The sequence below is a fragment of the Carcharhinus amblyrhynchos genome, chromosome 12 (genome assembly GCF_965287045.1).
Source record: "Carcharhinus amblyrhynchos chromosome 12, sCarAmb.v2.hapA, whole genome shotgun sequence".
Taxonomy (NCBI): Eukaryota; Metazoa; Chordata; class Chondrichthyes; order Carcharhiniformes; family Carcharhinidae; genus Carcharhinus; species Carcharhinus amblyrhynchos.
Window position 1 is genome coordinate 28,733,865 of NC_137335.1, and position 19,029 is coordinate 28,752,893.

The 19,029-nt window shown below is 40.6% G+C and overlaps 1 protein-coding gene across 3 annotated transcripts in view; it reads right to left on the reverse strand.

Moving 5' to 3' along the window:
• The window catches only part of snx14 (sorting nexin 14), a 152,878-nt gene that overhangs the window by 97,041 nt on the left and 36,808 nt on the right, over nt 1-19,029 (reverse strand). For all 3 annotated transcript variants that reach the window (XM_080200285.1, XM_080200284.1, XM_080200283.1), the window contains exons 7-9: nt 13,841-13,925; nt 4,428-4,584; nt 3,231-3,306 (exon numbers count right to left, since the gene is read on the reverse strand). In XM_080200285.1, the coding sequence (XP_080056411.1) occupies nt 3,231-3,306; nt 4,428-4,584; nt 13,841-13,925 (318 nt within the window). The remainder of the gene's footprint in view (nt 1-3,230; nt 3,307-4,427; nt 4,585-13,840; nt 13,926-19,029) is intronic.

Genomic DNA, 19,029 nt, shown 5'->3' on the forward strand with positions numbered 1-19,029 from the left:
TAATCTAGGCCTTGATTGATGAGGACAAGAGCTCCATGCGCCATTTTCACCATCCTTTAGACCTGCACCAACCAACGACCACTAACTAAGGGGCGATCTTATTGAAACTTACAGGACACTGAGGCCTGGATAGAGCAGACTTCCATTATCAGTTCCCTTTAATGTAAAACAAAATCTAAAATACTTTAGAGAGGTAACAATGAAGATTGGGAAAAAGTAGGTGGTTTAGAAAAGATTAACAACTGGTCAAAAACTAGAACCAGAGGGCACAACCTCAGGCTAAAGGGACGATCCTTTAAAACAGAGATGAGGAGGAATTTCTTCAGCCAGAGAGTGGTGAATTTGTGGAACTCTTTGGTTCTTGATTAATAAGGGATCAGAGGTTCTGGAGAAAAGGCAGGAGAATGGGGATGAGAAAAATATCAGCCATGATCGAATGGTGGAAGAGACTCGATGGGCCGAGTGGCCTAATTCTGCTCCTATGGTCTAACTCCAATAAGTGTAGGTCCAGCCAGCTCAACTTTTCATCATAAGCCAACCTCTTCATCCTAGGAATTAACCTAGTAAACCAAAACTGTACACAATACTCTAGGTATGGTCACACTAATTCACTGCAAGGTTGTAGCAAGACTTCTCTATTTTTATACACCATTTCCTTTGCAATCAAGGCCAACCTTCCCATCTGGCTTCTTAATTATTTTCTGCACCTGCATGCTAACATTATGTGATTCACGTACAAGGACATTCAGATGTCTTTGTACCGCAGAGTTCTGTAATCATTCTCCATTCAAATATTCCGCTTTTCCATTCTTCCTACCAATATACACAATCTTATATCTTCCCCACTCCATCTGCCAACTTCTTCCCCACTCAACTGACCTTTCTACGTCTTTTGCAGATTTTGTTCCTCCTCGCAACCCAACTTACACATATATATTGTAAAATGGTAAAGCCCTGCACTTATCTTTCTGGCATCCTATTAGTTAGTACGCCAATTAGAAGTGACTCATTTATCCCGTCTTGGATAATAATTTTTTATGTGGCATCTGTGGAATACCTTTTAAAAAATCCAAATACACATCTATCAGTTCCCTTTAATGTAAAACAAAATCTAAAATACTTGGGAGAGGTAACAATGAAAACTGGGCAAAAGTAGAAGTTTCAGAGAAGATTAACAACTGGTCAAATAGGAACTTTTGAAAGATGAACTTTAAGAAGTGTGTAGCTTGTTAAGAGAAATTAAATCTGAAGGTAACAAATAGGGTTGGGATCAAGTTATGAGAGTGATATAGGAGTGCAGGTGTGAGATGAAAAAGACAGAAGTAAACAATCTTGGTAAACAGGATGAAAGTTTGAAAGTTAATTCTTGGTTGAAGAAGAGATCACTGTTATGGAATATTTGGCAAGAGCAGTTAGGGACATGAAAGGAAGAAAATCCTGATAACTAAATGGAAGAAATATTGTATCATTCAAACATCATACAGTACAACACACAAGAAACAATACTTTTCAATGTATACTAATACATGTGACAATAACAAATCAAACCACTGACAGCACAGTAATAGATGAGAAGTGGAATGAAATTGTGGAGAGGTACAAGTGGATGTAATGAGCATATAAATGAAATAGTGTGTGCAGTTCTGGTCACCTCACTACAAGAAGGATGTGGAAGCATTGGAGAGAGTGCAGAAGAGATTTACCAGGATGCTGCCTGGTTTGGAGGGTAGGTCTTATGAGGAAAGGTTGAGGGAGCTGGGGCTTTTCTCTTTAGAGCAGAGGAGGATGAGAGGCGACTTAAGTGAAGTTTATAAGATGATGAGGGGGATAGATAGAGTAGACGTGCAGAGACTATTTCCTCGGGTGGGTGTAGCTGTTACTAGAGGGCATAACTATCAGGTTCATGGTGGGAGATATGGGAGGGATGTCCAAGGTAGATTCTTTACTAAGACAGTGGTTGGGGTGTGGAATGCACTGCCTGCTGTGATAGTGGAGTCGGACACTTTAGGAACTTTCAAGCAGTTATTGGATAGGCACCTGGAGCACACCAGAATGATACGAAGTGGGATAGCTCAATCTTGAATTTGGACAAAGCTCAGCACAACATTGAGGGCCGAAGGGCCTGTACTGTGCTGAACTATTCTATGTTCTAGTTATGGCACCCAATGCTACAATTATAGATAATGTCACCATATGAAAAGAAAGCAGGTGTAGATGGAACCTTGGGCACTTGCCCACTTTCAGACAGGATAAGCCATTGTGGAGGTTTGGTGGCAGCATGAGGATAAGCAACAGTGAAACCAAGCATAAAATGTATTTGAGCTATTTTTGTGTTTGGGACTGCTTAGCCTTCTACTTTGTGGGTCTGGGGACCACATACAAATAAAAAAATGTTCTTATTAATTTGCCTGGATCTCAAAACTATTGATACTTGGATATTCTAATTTAAGAATCACTCACCATTAAAAAAAGTGACAAATGAGCTTCAATAGAGATAAGTGAGAGCAATACCAGTGCAAAAGTAGCAATGGTTAATACAGTCATAATAAAAGCAAAAACTGGAGCTCAATTCTGGAAGAACTGAAGAGCAAAGTGACATTAAATTTGAACAAAATTTTGTTTAGATATGAGACTGAACAGTCTGGTGTCTATATTGGAAAAAGATATAGTGACTGGAGAAGGCTTACTCCAATGAAACCCAGTTAGTCATTGTGGTGGTAAATTACACGGTCTTGCCACTCTTCAATAATTAACGGAGGGATTTGCAAGCTCCAAGACTGGAAATTCCCGTCAGAGGTCAACTGGGGGCGGGGAGGGGGGGGTGGTCATTATTGAAGAGTGGCGAAACATGTCATTTACCACCACAATGACTGAGGCAATGAGCATAGATACAATTAAAATGAAGCTCGGTAAACATATGAAAATAAGATGAAGGATGGCAAAGGCTTGTGTGGAATATGGACACATGATCATAGTTTTTGAACCAAATGACCTATTTTTGAGTTGCAAGTACTTTACAATTTTGGAACCCAAGCCAGTTCAAACATTTTAATTCAAAATTCAAAGAATTATCAGGGCAAAGAGAACCATGCTGGATGTCATGAGCACAGCTGCATGCAGAACATTTATCTCAAGCTCCATTTATATTAATTTTCAAGTACGTTTTATGGGTTTTATTGAAGATTTTTGGTCAAACAATTAACCAGTTTAGTCTAAACAAAGATATTTACCGGATCAGCCAAGAAGTCCAGAGAGGGAAGAAACACTGACCCAGCCAGAATTTCTTGAATCAATAGGGTTAGAGATCTAGACATCAAACAGAGGAAGAAACCGTCACCCGCTGCACATTCTGTACGAGAATAATATGCAAGTAGCATCAGAGATCGAAAAACACATGCACAATCCATTTATAAGCTTATAGTTTCTTCCCTCATTAACTGGAACCCTTCTAAATGGTGAATTGATCCAATATATTTCTGTAGATAGATTTAAATTTATTAATGACATGTCACAAGATTGTTTGAAATTTGAAACAGATTGTTTCAAATTTCAGATTAAGTTAATAAACTATTGCATTCTCACAACAGCCTCTTCCAAAAGGTCCAACCATGGGGTGCAGAACAATGAATAATCTCGACTTGCATTACAATACATTTCAAATCACTTGAGCAGTTTTCTTACAACAATTTACATTTATATAGCACCTCTAATGTAGAAAAAAATACTGCAAGGTAATCAAAAAATGAACAAGTCAAGGAACGGAAGTGGGATATGTGATCAAAAGATTGGTACAAGATATGAATTTTCAGGAGAATTTGAAGTGTGGAGAAGAAAATGTTTTAGGGAAGGAATTCCACACCTTTAAAATTGCAATTCCACAACTGAAGGACACTGCCAACAACAGTGGGTTGAAGCGGGGTGCACAAGAAGTCTGAATCAGAAGAACAGGAGTGTTTTCGGGGCTGTGGAACTGAGGAAGATTAAGGAGGGAGAAATCCATGAACAGATTTGAACACAAGGATGAGAGATTTACATCTGAGACAACAGCCAATCCTGGGAAAGTACTGACAATGCCCAAAGCCCAAGCACAACTTCGTCTAAAAAAAATCCTTTTCTCCACCGTTCAATTGCTGCGTCCTATTATTAATAACAAAATATATTTTAAAAATGACACTAAGGAGAAGTACCCAAAATTTTAGGTTATCAATCAAGTTCAAAAGCAAGCCTCTATTTAAATGCCTGGTCAGAACTTCAAGTTAAAAACTTCTGAACATTGAAATATTACAGAAAATATTGTTATGGGGAAAGGAAATAGTAGCAAAGAGTCAATTCTGTTTACAGTATCTTTTAGTTAAAAAAAACTTGCCATTAAGTATATGTTTCATATTCCACAGTATGTAACAAAAAATAAAATGTCAACATAGTACCTGCATTCTGTGGCTTTTGGCGGTAGAATGTATGGGAACAGCAACTCGGTTAATTTCCTGAGATACAGGAGTTCATCCCTGCGACTTCTCAGAGCCAGGTGCAGATCTGGCCCATATTCTTCCAGTGCAGCTTGTTGTAAATATTCACTATGTTTCACTGAAATAAAAGAAACTCATTTAAATACACCTGCAGATAAAGTCGCCACAGACCCAGATGACCATAGGCTGTTCTCCTCTTTGAGAGACAGAGCTGATTGGTGGTAATTTAACTTGAAGGTCACCATACCTCAGGCAAGGTTAAAGGGCAGGGTCTTCATGAATAACCTCAGCCAGTACGGGAATTGAACCCATGCTATTGGCATCGCTCTGCATCACTAACTATTTACGCTGTCAACTGAGCTAAACTGACCTGCAAACAATCTATGACTCTAGTTCTGAAACAACAGTTGATAGAACACAATTGGGGAATAATCCATGATATTGGCACACTGGACATCGCTCCAAACTAGAAATGAAAATAAAATAATTTTAATCTCAGAAATAATCAAAAAAACCCAGTCTGCAGGTGCAGCAGGTGATCAAGAAGGCGAATGGAATGTTGGCCTTTATAGCGAGGGGGATAGAATATAAAAGGAGGGAGGTCTTGCTGCAACTGTACAGGGTACAACTGTGAGGCCACAACTGGAATAGTGTGTGCAGTTTTGGTCGCCGCATTTGCAGAAGGATATATTGGCCTTGGAGGCAGTACAGAGAAGGTTCACTAGGCTGATACTGGATATGAGGGGGTTAGCCTAAGAGGAGAGATTGAACAGACTGGGTCTGTACTCGTTGGAGTTTAGAAGGCTGAGGGGGAATCTTATAGAGACATATAAGATAATGAAGGTGACAAATAGGGTAGAGGTAGACAGATTCTTCCCGCTTAGAAAGGATAGCAGAACTAGAGGGCACAACCTCAAAACAAGGTGTGGGTGGTGGGGGGTTAGATCGGAGTTGAGGAGGAACTTCTTCACCCAAAGGGTGGTGAATCTCTGGAATTCTCTGCCCGTTGAAATGGTGGAGGCTACCTCACGGAATATATTTAAGTCACGGGTAGATAGGTTTCTGATAGACAAGGGAATTAAGGGTTATGGGGAGAAAGCAGGAAAGTGGAACTGATCCACTTCAGATCAGCCATGATCTTATTGAATGGCAGGGCAGGGTCAAAGGGCTAGATGGCCTACTCCTGCTCCTATTTCTTATGTTCTTATATCAGTATAGATAGGATATTTAAAATCTCTAAAAAGATATAAAAGTTGATTATTTACTTGTGTACTTGCAATAATGAATGGGCAAGTTGACTTCAATCTTTAAACTCCTGAGATACAACACTTACTTTTAAAAGTTTTCTGGTCTATGTAAGTTGCAAGGTTGAATTTGATACAACTATTGCCAGCAATTACCAACCCCAATGCCTCCTGATCCGCAAACCCACCAGCACCCGATCACCGGCCCCAGCCCCAACATAGAGATGCCCCCTTTCTCTCCCCTTCTACCCACCTCCCCAAACCTGGCTCCACCCCAAACTGACTGTGCCAAGCTCGCACTGCCCAAGGAGCTCTGTCCACCCCTGCCCCCAACTACCTGGGGGATTCAGCGGCCTCCAGTCTCACCGGCAAGACCATCATGTCTGGACCCCATTGGCAGAGATCACTGGTGATTCTAACCAGTGAGGGCCTTCACTGGCAAGGTTGGAAAGCTAGATGAGCCTGGATTATTGCATTCCAGGCTCATTAGTGATGCTAAAATGATCTAATACACACTTAAATCAGCTTTCCCGGGTGTGGGGATGATTACATTGGCAGAATGGGGCTGGCAAGATTGGTAAAGGTGAGAAATCGAGTGAGAGCCCAATTTTTTGCCCCTCAATCATATTTCCTGCACTGCTATACTGCTCAATTAGCGCAGCGAGGCAGAAGAGTCCACCCATACAGTTTTATAGTGTGCAAAAAGGCCCTTCAGCCAATCGTGGCTGTGCCAGCCATCAAACCCCTATCCATTTCCACAAACAGTACATAATGGAACCTATGATGGAGCAAACTATGCTACATCTGGTCATGCGTAATAAGTCAGGAATGATCTCACAGTTAGGATCCTCTCGGAAGGAGTGATCACAGTATGATTGAATTTGAAATACAGATGGAGGTGAGAAGGTAAAATTCAGTGCCACTGTCTTGTGCTTAAACAAAGGAGACTACAATAGGTGAGGGAGGAGTTGGCTAAGGTAGACTGGGAGCAAAGATTTTATGCTGGTACACTTCTGAAATGGACTTTCAAAGTGATTTCTCAATGTTCAGCAAAAGCATATAGCATGAAAAGGAAGGACTTCAGGAAAAGGCATAATCAGTCATGAATGTCAAAGGAAATAAAGGAGGGTATCAAATTGAAATAAAACACATTCAAAGTAGCAAAGATTATTGGGAAACTAGAGGATTGGGAAATCTTTAAAGATCAACAGAAAGCCACAAAAAAGCTATAATGAAAAGTAAAGTAGATTATGAGAGATAACTAGCTCAGAATATTAAATAGCAAAAATTACTACAAATATATAAAACAAAAAAGAGCAGCTAAGGTAAACATTGGTTCTCTAGAGGATTTAATAATGGGAAATGAGAAAATGGCTGGGGCATTAAACAGATATCTTGTGTCAGTCTTCATGGTGGAAGACACAAATAACATGCCAAAAATTGATGCAAAGAGGCTACGGCATATGAGGACTTAGAAACAATCATTATCACCGAAGAGGTAGTGTTAGACAAGCAAAAGTCTCCTGGCCCTGATGGAATGCAACCCAGGGCACTAAAAGATATGGTGGGGGGAAAATAGCAAATGTGCTCATGGTAATTTACCAAAATTTACTGGACTCTGGGGTGGTTGCAGCAGAAAGTAGCAAATGTGCCACCACTGCTTAAAAAAAGGAGATAGACAAAAGGTGGGTAACTACAGGCCGGTTAGCTTAAATTCTGTAGTGGAGAAAATATTTGAATCTATCAAGGAAGAAATAGTGAGACATCTGGATAGAAATTGTCCCACTGGACAAACACAGCATGGGTTCATGAAAGACAGGTCATGTTTAATTAATTTACTGGAATTCTTTGAGGACATTACAAGCACAGTCACAATGGAGAGTCTGTGGATGTGATGCATTTGGAATTCCAGAAGTCATTCAACAAAGTGCCACACAAAAGGTTGCTGCATAAGATAAAACGAGCCTGGCATTACAGGTAATGTATTATTATGGACAGAGAATTGGCTAACTACCAGAAAGCAAAGAGCGGGGATAAATGGCTCTTTTTCCGGTTGATAATCAGTGTCTAGTGATGTGCCTCACATCACTATTAGTGTTGGGACTGCAATTGTTTACAATTTACAAAGATGATTTGGAGCTGGGGACCAAGTGTAAAAAGTGCGTCAACTTTTGCAGACGACACTAAGATGTGTGGTAGAGCAAAGTGTGCAGAGGACACTGAACGTCTGCAGAGGGATATAGATAGTTTGAGTGGACAAGGGTCTGGCAGATGGACTACAATGTTCGTAAATGTGAATTCATCCATTTTGGTAGAAATGACAGCAAAATGGACTATTATTTAAATAGTAAAAAATTGCAGCATGCTATTGTGCAGAGGGACCTTAATGCCCTTGTGCATGAATCATAAAAAGTTGGTTTCCAAGCCAGCAGGTAATTAAGAAGACAACTGGAATTCTGTCCTTCATTGCTATAGGGATGGAGTTTAAAAACAGGGAGTTCATGTTGTAACTGTATAAAGTGCTGGCGAGGCTACACCTGGAGAACTGTGTACAGTTTTAGTTTCCTAATTTGAGAAAGGGCGCACTGGTACAGGAGGGAGTGCAGAGGAGATTCACTAGGTTGATTCCAGAGTTGAGAGGGTTGGCTTATGAGGAGAGACTGAGTAGACTGGCACGATACTCACTGGAATTTAGAAGACTGAGGGACGATCTTACAGAAACATATAAAATTATGAAGGGAATAAATAAGAGAAGCAACGAAGTTGTTTCCACTGGCGTGTGAAACTAGAACTGGGGGCATAGCCTCAAAAAAGGGGAGCAGATTTAGACTGAGTTGAGGAGGAACTTCTTCACCGAAAGAGTTGTGAATCTGTGGAATTCTCTGCCCAGTGAAGCAATTGAGGCTACCTCATTAAATGGTTTAAGGCAAAGACAGATAGATTTTTGAACAGTAAAGGTTATGGTGCGTGAGCAGATAAATGGAGTTGAGTCCATGAGAAGATCAGCCATGGTCTTATTGAATGGCAGAGCTAGCTCAAGGGGCCACTTGGCCTATTCCTGCTCCTAGCTCTCATGTTCTATTCTAAACCCATTTTCCAGCAATGGGCTCATAACCTTGTACGTTATGGCATTTCAATTGTTCATCCAACTGCCTCTACCACCCTTTCAGGCAGTGAGTTCCAGATTCCCACCACCATGTGAAAAGGTTTTTCCTTACATCTCCTACAAATGTCCTGCCCCTTAGCTTAAATCTATGTCCCCTGGCTATTGATCCCTGTGCTGAAGGGAAAAGTTCCTTCCTATCCATCCTACGTCCCTCATTATTTTATATACCTCAATCAAGTTCCTCCCTCAGACCTTCTCTACTCCAAGAAAAACAGCCCCAGCCTATCTTGAAAGCTGAAATGCTCCAGCCCAGTTAACATACTGGGGAATCTCCTCTGCACCTTTTCTAGTGCAATCTCTTCCTTTCTACGGTGTAGTGACTAGACCTGCACACAGTATTCCAGCTGTGGCCTCATCAGCGTTTATACATAGGAAAAATATATCCCGTGAGAAGTAAAAATAAAATTAGGAAGACAGAGAGGAACTGTGAAGTTAAATTAACAAGGAGCATAAAACAAAATGGTTAAATATTTTTAAAGCAAAAAGGATGACTGAAATAGAATAAGGGCCATTAAGAGACAGACAGGATAATATCACAGGTAACAATAGAGAGATAACAAATACCAAATAATTATTCTGTTTTGGCATTTACCAGAGAGATAGAACATGTAGGCATGATCTTGAAGGATGAGATAGGCAAAGTGCTTTTGAAATATAAAACAGACAGAATAAATTAATCAAACTCAAAGAGCATCCAAGCATTTTAAAATAATTGAGGGCAGAGGCATTACTATATCTATTTAATAATTCATTAGAAAAATGTGCAGCATCATAGGACTGGCAATTAGCTGACATTATTCCCGCAGTTAAGAAGGGGACAGATATGCCCAGGGAATTACACGCCAGTCATCTTAAAATCAGTGCTTGGGAAAATAATGGAAAAGAACATCTGGGAGAAAAATGTAACAATGAAATCACCATGGTTTCCAAAAGGAAAAAGGACCAACCTTATTGAATTTTTTGAGGAGATAGCAGAGAGTGTAAGCAATGACATTTCAGTAGATGTATTTTCAAAAGCCTAATGAATAAGGACAGAAAATGTGAAGTCAGAGTGCAAGTTACTAGCTGGCTTCAAGACAGAAAGCAAAGTCTGGGAGTAAAGGTTGGCTATTCAGAGGAGCAGAAGGTGGGAAGTTCCACAAACTGAGACCACTACTGCTCACAATTTACATTAATAATTTCAACTTTGGAATCAAAATTACAATTTCTAAATTCACAGATAACACCAAATTGGAGGGGAATGGTTAAAACAGAGGAGGACTGCAACAAATTACAAGAGGACATTAATATTTAATGCAGAATGGACAAATTGTGAGGCAATACATTTTGACAGGAAGGATAAGTAGGCCACTTTGCTTGGAAGGTGGAAGTCTAGATAGGGTTGAGAGACAAAAGGGCTCAGGAACAAAGGAATTGCAAGATCACAGGCATAATAATCGCTCGAAGTTGTGCCACAAGTTAGCAATGCATAAAACTAATTAGGCTTTATTTCCAGAGGGAGAGGTTTGGAAAGTTGTGCTAGTCCTATATCAAACCCTGTTCAGACTACACAGAGTATTGCATGCAATCTGGTCATTGTATTGGAATAAAATGGAGGAATGAGTGATCGTGCAGAGGTAAAGGCTGATGTATGTTCTAATAGAGGTCTTTAAACATTTTATAAAGATTTAATAGAGTGGCGAGAGAGAGAATGTTTCCGCTTGTGGGGAAGAGCATAACTGCAGACCATTAACATGAAATTCAGAAGGAATTTCTTTCCCCAAATTGAGAGACTGTGGAACTTGCTACCACAGGAAGTGGTTGAAGCAAATACTATAGATGCATTTAAGAGGAAGCTAGGCAAGCATTTCATGGAGAATAGACAGAGTACTGACCATACTCAAGCAACTCATGCATACAAACTTCAGAACATAGTGTCTAACATTAGATGTGATTCCACAATTAGATAGCACTTGATGAAGAATCCCAAGTGTGCTACAAATTACACTAACAACTAGTTTATGATCAACAGCCAGGCTCATGATGTGGTTCACTCATGCTGGCAAGGGGCTACATATGTGCAGGGGCCAGTCCTTTGCAGGCAAAAAGAAAATGCCCAAGTATGACTTTTTTTAAATTAAACAAAAACAAAAGGAATAACAGCTTCCTAGTGCATTACTAATGGCAACACCTCAACCAATCAGCACCCTTTTTTCCTGTTTTATAAACTGCTGCTCCCTTTGAAATTTGGCATTCTTGCCTTTGTCCTGAAAAATGCAAGAAAGTTGCAAAAGTATTTCTCTTTTTTCAGCAACTCCTAAGTGACCATGGTTATTGGTAAAACAAAGTTAAGTAGGCAACATAGAATCACAGAATACCTACAGTATAGAAGGAATCCATTCGGCCCATTGAGCCTGGACCGATAAACAAGCCCACCCTATCCCAGTAGCCCCACATATTTATCCTACTAATCCCCCTGAAACTAGGGTCAACTTAACACAGCCAATGCACCTAACCCGCACATCTTTGGACTGCGGGAGGGAACCGGAGCAACCCGAGGAAACCCACGCAGACACAAGAAGAACATGCAAACTCCACACAGACAGTGACCCAAGTTGGGAATAGAACTCCTAGGGGCTGGGACGCAGCAGTGCTAACCACTGTGCCACCCCATCAGATGTAAAGATATGGCAAAAGGCAAATTGAGTGAGTTTGGAAGATATGGCAGCTGGAACGTAATGTGACGAAATATGAAGTTATCCACTTTGCAAGGAAAAACAGTAATGCGGAATGCTTTTAAAAATGGGAAGACTGCAAAATGTTGATAATAAGAGGGATCTGTGTGCCTTGCACAGGAAGGTAACGTACAGGTATGTTGCACTTCAATCCCTTTATCATCAAAACCAAGAGTAAAGCCTTACTAGAATTGTATAGGGCTTTGGTGAGACCACAAGATGTACAATTTTGGCCTCCTTAACCGAGGAAGGACATACTCACCTTAATAGGAAATCTAAAGAAGGCTTATTAGACAGGTTCCTGGGATGAGGAAATTGAATTGGAAATTGGAGATATGAGTTTGAGGAGGCTAGACTTATAACCCTGAGAAGTTACAATAATGAGGGGATCTCATTGAAGCATAAAGCTTTTCATAACCTTCACAGGGAAGATGCTGGAAGGAAACTTGTACTGGTTGAGGACTCAAGTCCTGGGTCACAGTATCAAAATAATGTTTAAGTTTGTTTATTAATGTCACAAGTAGGTTTAACACTGCAGTGAAGTTGCTGTGAAAACTCCCTAGTCGCCACACTCCAGCACCTGTTCAGGTACACGGAGGGAGAATTAAGCATGGTCAATGTACCTAACCAGCATGTCTTTCAGACTGTGGGAGGAAACAGGAGCACCCGGAGGAAATCCATGCAGGCACAGGGAGAATGTGCAGACTCCTCACAGACAGTAACTAAGCCAGCAATTGAACCCGGCTGCCTGGCACAGAGGCAGCAGTGAACCATTGTGCCACCATCTTTTAGGACTGCGATAAAATCCTTCACTTAAAAGGTTGTGGAGCCTTTGGAATTCTTGGCCCCAAAGATTGGATACCTGATCGTTAAGCGGTGATCAGTCACCGGGCACCGCAGACCGCAAATCCTTTAGATTCTGAGAGAACCAAGGAAAACGAGGATTATACAAGAAGGTGCAGCTGAGGGGGGTACGCATGATCTTACTAACTAGCTAAGCACAATGGAGGGGCCAAGTGGCATATTCTTATTCGTATTTGATATGTGCTTATGTTAGTGATGATTTTGCAAGGTTGACCAAGTTGGGTGTGCCTTTATTATTTTTGAATGAGGGGCATTGGTTGGTGTCTTCTTTTATTTTACAATTGGGTTAAACTATTGTAAAAAAAATCAAATAATGTGCTAGGTGGTTAATAGTCAACCATGTTGCTCTATATCAGGAATCACATATTAGCCAGATTAACTATGAACAACAGATCTCCTTCTGGATTTTGCCAGAATCAACCAGATGGAGTTTACTAAAGGGGTCAGATGAAGAAGTCTCTGGAGAATCTGTGCCCATCAAGCCTGTTGTGTAACTAGCTAAGGAAATTCTACTGTTCAAGTGACAACAAATTCAGAGAGCCTCGGATCAAACACAGCAGTATCAAATAGGAAAGAAAGACATCCTAAGTACCAAAAGCATGTTAGAGAATTTTGGAACTGCATGTGGTGCCACATGTCTGCAAGCACTTGTGCATCCTTGTTGTTTTGACGATTTAAAGCGAAAACAACCTTTTTGTTTGAAGTATCATTTGCTTGTTAATTTGTTTTCCTCATTTGGGGGTCACACATATATATTATGCATATCACTAGCTCCTTAAAGGAGCTCGTAACACAATTTGAATATCTAACTGACCTCAGTTAGATATATTCCACAGGACAACTGGGATAAGTAGTGGAAGTCTCACAACAGTTCAGAAAGAAGTTCTGAAGTTGGGGATGAGGCACCTTGTCGAGGCTGCGAAGAGTAAGCTCTTACTCGACCATACCTCATTTGTGCTTGATAATGAGGCTTCTAGGAGATGGCGAGCACAGTAGCCCATTCTTCAACACTAAATAATAAAATTATAATTAGGTTCATCACATACAGGTATGGAGTAACAGGGTTATCTCTGTAATTTGATTGCAGGATTAAAAATCATCCACTTAACCCAGAATTAGACCACCGTCTACAAAGTATTACAGATATGCTGCATCAGTGAAAATAGCAATTTTGCAATCTTAACAAAACTAGTTATACCAATGGAACATGGTATAAAAGGAGCAGTAATTGGTTAACTAACAACCGATTAATAAATAATATCAAAGATCTATCTTATTAATGCTGTACAACTTCTATATTGGTATTGTACATGCTAATACATGGAATTACAATCCCTATTTTTCTAGCTGAGAAGAATTATTCAGACATTGATATACATTTAATACCTTTTTGTCTTGCTTTTGATATGACTTCAATATGCTTCATTGCCGCTTTTAATAATTTCTGATTTATGAGGACCGGAAAATCAACCTTAGAAAAATACAATTGAAAAAGGATTAAATAGCTTATTAATAAAGTTAGGCTTACAAAACTGCAATATTATACAACTTATAAAATTCATGCTGCAATCCTGACTTTGTGCCAAAAATCAGTTCCAATTCTTAACTGTTTGGGAAAATGCATATTCACAGGTTGAAAAATAATTTTCCTAATGGGTATCACATTTTAACCAAATAGTCTTGGTTCAAAATTATCGCATCATTTTATGCTCTCAAACTGTGCAATCAGGATGTTGTGGTGGCTGCACCCACAACAAAGGAGAGAATCTTCAACAGTTGGATAAAGTGTCAAAAGGCTGAATGATCTCGATGTAAAGTTGAAATGGAGCAAGTGTGCCTTCATATAATGAGGTAGTTGTACCATGGACTGAAAAATCAATGAAAAGCGGCTACATCTGGTTCAATACTACTTGGAATTTCTGCCTGAGCTGGCAACTGTGTTAGTTCCACGACAAGTTGATGATGAAAAACGTGAAATGGGAATGGTCTAAAGCATTGGATGTTCTTGTTGCATACAAGAGAAGATGACTAGTGGTGCACTTCTTGCTTATTATGACCCAAATCAAAACATAAAGCATATGCATGATGCTTTTACAACTTCTACAGATGCATCTTATAAAGCATTGTTTCTGGTTGTATCACTGCTTGGTACAGCTCCTGATCTGCCCAAGACTGCAAGGAACTACAAAATGTTGTGAATGTAGCCCAATCCATCACGCAAACCAGCCTCCCATCCATTGACTCTGTCTATACTTCCTGGCAAAAATCTGACATCACATGCCAAACGACTCAAGAACACCTTCTTCCCCGCTGTTGTCAGACTTTTGAATGGACTTACCTTGCATTAAGTTGATCTTTCTCTATACCCGAGCTATGACTGTAACACTACGTTCTGCACTCTCTCGTTTCCTTCTCTATCAACAGTATGCATGCAAGAAACAATACTTTTCACTGTATGCTAACAGATGTGACAATAATAAATCAAATCAAATGATGCTTCAAGCTATGGAGTTGGAGCAATGAATCACTCATGTCATGAATGATGGTCAAGAGAAAGCCAACAGCATATGCATCACAAACACTGATCAATAGTGAATACAACCATGCACAGAAGGAAAGGAAAGTACAACAAAAACTAGTAAAACGTTTTGATTCTGCAAGCATTCTGCAAACATCATGCAAGCTACAGATCATAAATCCATAGTAGCTATTCCGGCACCAAAGTCCACAATACTGCCAATGGCAGTATCAAGGATGCAATGGCGGACTCTGAATACCGCAGTTCAAAAGAGAATGCTATAGCTGATACATTGGCATATTACCTGCACGAACACTCAGAGCTATGGTGCAATCTACACAAAACGAATAAGGGATGAGGAATGTCCAATTATTGCACCTGAAATTGCAGCTGGATATTCAATGTTGAAATGAGGCCATTAATAGACATCAAATAGATGGACCAAATTTGACCAAAGTATAGACAAGGAATTGAAGGAGTTAAAATGGCGGCACGGGCTCGTTGGGCCAAAGGGCCTGTTTCCCATGCTGTGTTGTTCTTTGTTCTTTGAAACTGTCCCACAATCAATGTAATGAGTTGGCATGTTCGGTTGTAATCTCTGTCCAAGGATGTAAGTGTCAAGGGCATAAGACAAGGCTGAAGGGTCTTGACTTTAATGCCAAGAGTATTAACAGTAAAACGAATGAGTTAACAGCAAGGATTGACACTTGTAATTATGATATAATAGCCATCACGAAGACGTGGTTGAGTGAGGAGGATTGGCAGCTCAATGTCCCAGGATATAGAATCTTCAGGTAAGACAGAGAACAGGGTAAAAGAGGGGGAGGCATTGCATTATTAGTTAAGGAGGTAGTTACTGCAGTAAGGAGAGATGATATCTTGGAGGGGGCATCAAATGAAGCTTAGGAATAAAAAAGAGACAGCTACATTGCTAGGTGTTTATTATATATATCCCCAGATAGTCAGCAGAAAATTGAAAAGCATATATGCACACAATTTGTAGAGGGGTGTAAAAATGAGGGTAATTATATTAGGTGATTTCAACTTTCCCAACATTAATTGGGATAGCCATCATGTTAAGGGCTTAGATGGATTAAAGTTCTTAAAATGTGTACAGGAAAACTTCTTCAATCAACATGTAGATGATGATCCAACGAGGAAAGTTGTGCTGGGCCTATTTCTAGGGAACGAAACCAGGCAGGTGGTTGATTTGTTGATGGGGGAGCATTGTGGTGATTGCGACCACAACATAGTTCAATTCAAATTTGTTATGGACAAATAAATTGACAAGTTACATAAAAAGATTTTGGATTGGAGGAATAGATTTTAACAAAATTAGGCAGGATCTAGTCAAGGTAAACTGGAACGAGTTACTGTGGGGAAATCTACAGAAGAGCAGTAGGGGGTGCTCAAAGATGAAATGGGGAGGGTGCAGGTGAACATGTTCCTTTTAGGGGAATAGGAAGGTGTAACAATCCCAGAGAACAATGGACACAATAATGACACAATCTCAATTTACATGAATAATGATTGGAATGCGAGTCTTTATAGCTAATCAAGTCTTAAAGGTGCAGACAATGTGAGTGGATTCCAATCATTATTCATGTAAATTGAGTTTGTGTCTTTGTATGCTCTGTTTGTGATCAGAACTCCCACCCACCTGACGAAGAAACAGCTAGTTTCGAAACCTAGTGGCGTTTGCTACAAATAAATCTGTTGGACTTTAACCTGATGTTCTGAGACTTCTTACTGTGTTTACCCCAGTCCAACATTGGCATCTCCACATCAAGACCACCAAGGAGGTGCCAGAGGATCGGAGAATAGTTAATGTGGTCCCACTATTTAAGAAAGGTTATAGAGACAAGTCAGGGAGTTACAGACCAGTGAGTCTCACATCTATGGTCGGGAAACTTCTGGAGAAGATTCTGAAGGAGAGAATCTATCTCCGTTTAGAGGGGCAAGATTTGATCAAGAATAGTCAGCATGGTTTTGTCACAGGGAGGTCATGCCTAACAAATCTGATTGAATTTTTTCAGCACGTAACCAAGTGTGCGGATGAGGGTAGTGCAGTTGGCGTAGTTCACATGGATTTCGACAAAGCCTTTGACAAAGTCTCACATGGGAGACTTATTAAGAAGGCTAACATATATGGGATACAGTGTGATCTTATAAGGTGGATTCATAATTGGCTTAATGGGAGGAGACAGAGGGTGGTGACAGACGGCTGCTTTAGTGACTGGATGCCAGTGACCAGTGTCATACCACAGGGATCCGTGCTGGGCCCCCTATCGTTCATCGTTTATATAAATGACATAGATGACCAAGTGGGGTGGGAGGGGGTAGGATCAGTAGGTTTGCCAATGAAACAAGCATGGTCGGGTGGTTAACAGTGAAGTCGAGTGTCTTGGGTTACAGGAAGATATAGATGAGACGGTCCAATGGGCAGATAAGCGGCAGATGGAATTCAACTCTGAAAAGTGTGAGATGATATGCACTGTGGAAGGAGTAATTTGACAAAGAAGTATACTATGAAAGGTGTGATACTGGGAAGTTCCAAAGAACAAAGGGACCTTGGTGTTGTTTGTTCATAAATCTCTGAAGACAGTAAGGCAGGTTAACAGGGTGATGAAAAGGGCGTATGGCACACTTGCCTTCATCAAACAAGGTATAGATTACAAAGGTAGAGAGGTCATGATGGAGAAGCCAGAGGGTGGTTGTAGAGGGCTGTTTTTCAAACTAGAGACCTGTGACCAGCGGTGTGCCTCAGGGATCAATGCCAGATCCAGTGTTAGCTGTCATTTACATTAATGATTTGGATGAGAATATAGGAGGCATGGTTAGTAAGTTTGCAGATGGCACCAAGATTGGTGGCATTGTGGGCAGTGAAGGTTATCTTGGATTGCAATGGGATCTTGATCAATTGGGCGAGTGGGCCGACAAATGGCAGATGGAGTTTAATTTAGATAAATGTGAGGTGATGCATTTTGGTAGATTGAACCAGGGCAGGACTTACTCAGTTAATGGTAGGGCACTGGGGAGAGTTCCAAGACAAAAAGATCTAGAGGTACGGGTTCATAGCTCCTTGAAAGTGGTTGACAGGTGGACAGAGTGGAGAAGGCGGCATTCAGCATGCTTGGTTTCATTGATCAGAACATTGAATACAGGAGTTGGGACATCTTGTTGAAGTTGTTTAAGACATTGGTACGGCCACACTTGGAATACTATGTACAGTTCTTGATACCCTAAGATAGAAAGGATATTATTAAACTAGAAAGAGTGCAAAAGAAATTTCCTGGGATGCTACTTGTGAGAGGGGAGAGATACAAAAGTGTGCAGAGGAGCACCTTTTTCACACAGAGGGTGGTGTCTGGAATAAGTTGCCAGAGGTAGTAGTAGAGGAAGGTACAATTTTGTCTTTTAAAAAGCATTAAGACAGGTACATGGATAAGCTGGGTATAGAGGGATACAGGTCAAATACGAGAAATTGGAACTAGCTTAGGGGTTTTTAGAAAAAGGACAGCATGGACAAGGTGGGCCAAAGGGCCGGTTTTCATGCTGTAAACCTCTGACTCTATGAGCTGTACAGAACTTTGGTGAGGCTACAGCTGGAGTACTGTGCGCAGTTCTGGTCGCCACATTTTAAGGACGTGAACGCACTGGAGAAGGTGCAGAGGAGATTCACCAGAATGTTGCCTGGAATGGAACATTTAAGTTATAAAGAGAGGTCGGAGAGGCTCGAGTTGTTTTCTCTGAAACAGAGAAGACTGGGGGGTGACCTGATTGAGGTGTTCAAGATTATGAGGAGCACAGACAGGGTGGATAGGGAGCAGTTGAAGGGTCAGTTACAAGGAGACACAAGTTAAAAGTGAGGGGTGGGAGGTTTAAGGGGGAATTGGAAGAAAAACCTTTTTACTCAGAATGGTGACGGTCTAGAATGCACTGCCTGGGAGAATGGTGGAGGCGGGATGCCTCATGTCCTTTAAAAACTACCTGGAAGAGTACTTGGCACGCCATAATATTCAAGGCTATGGACCATGTGCTGGCAAGTGGGATTAGG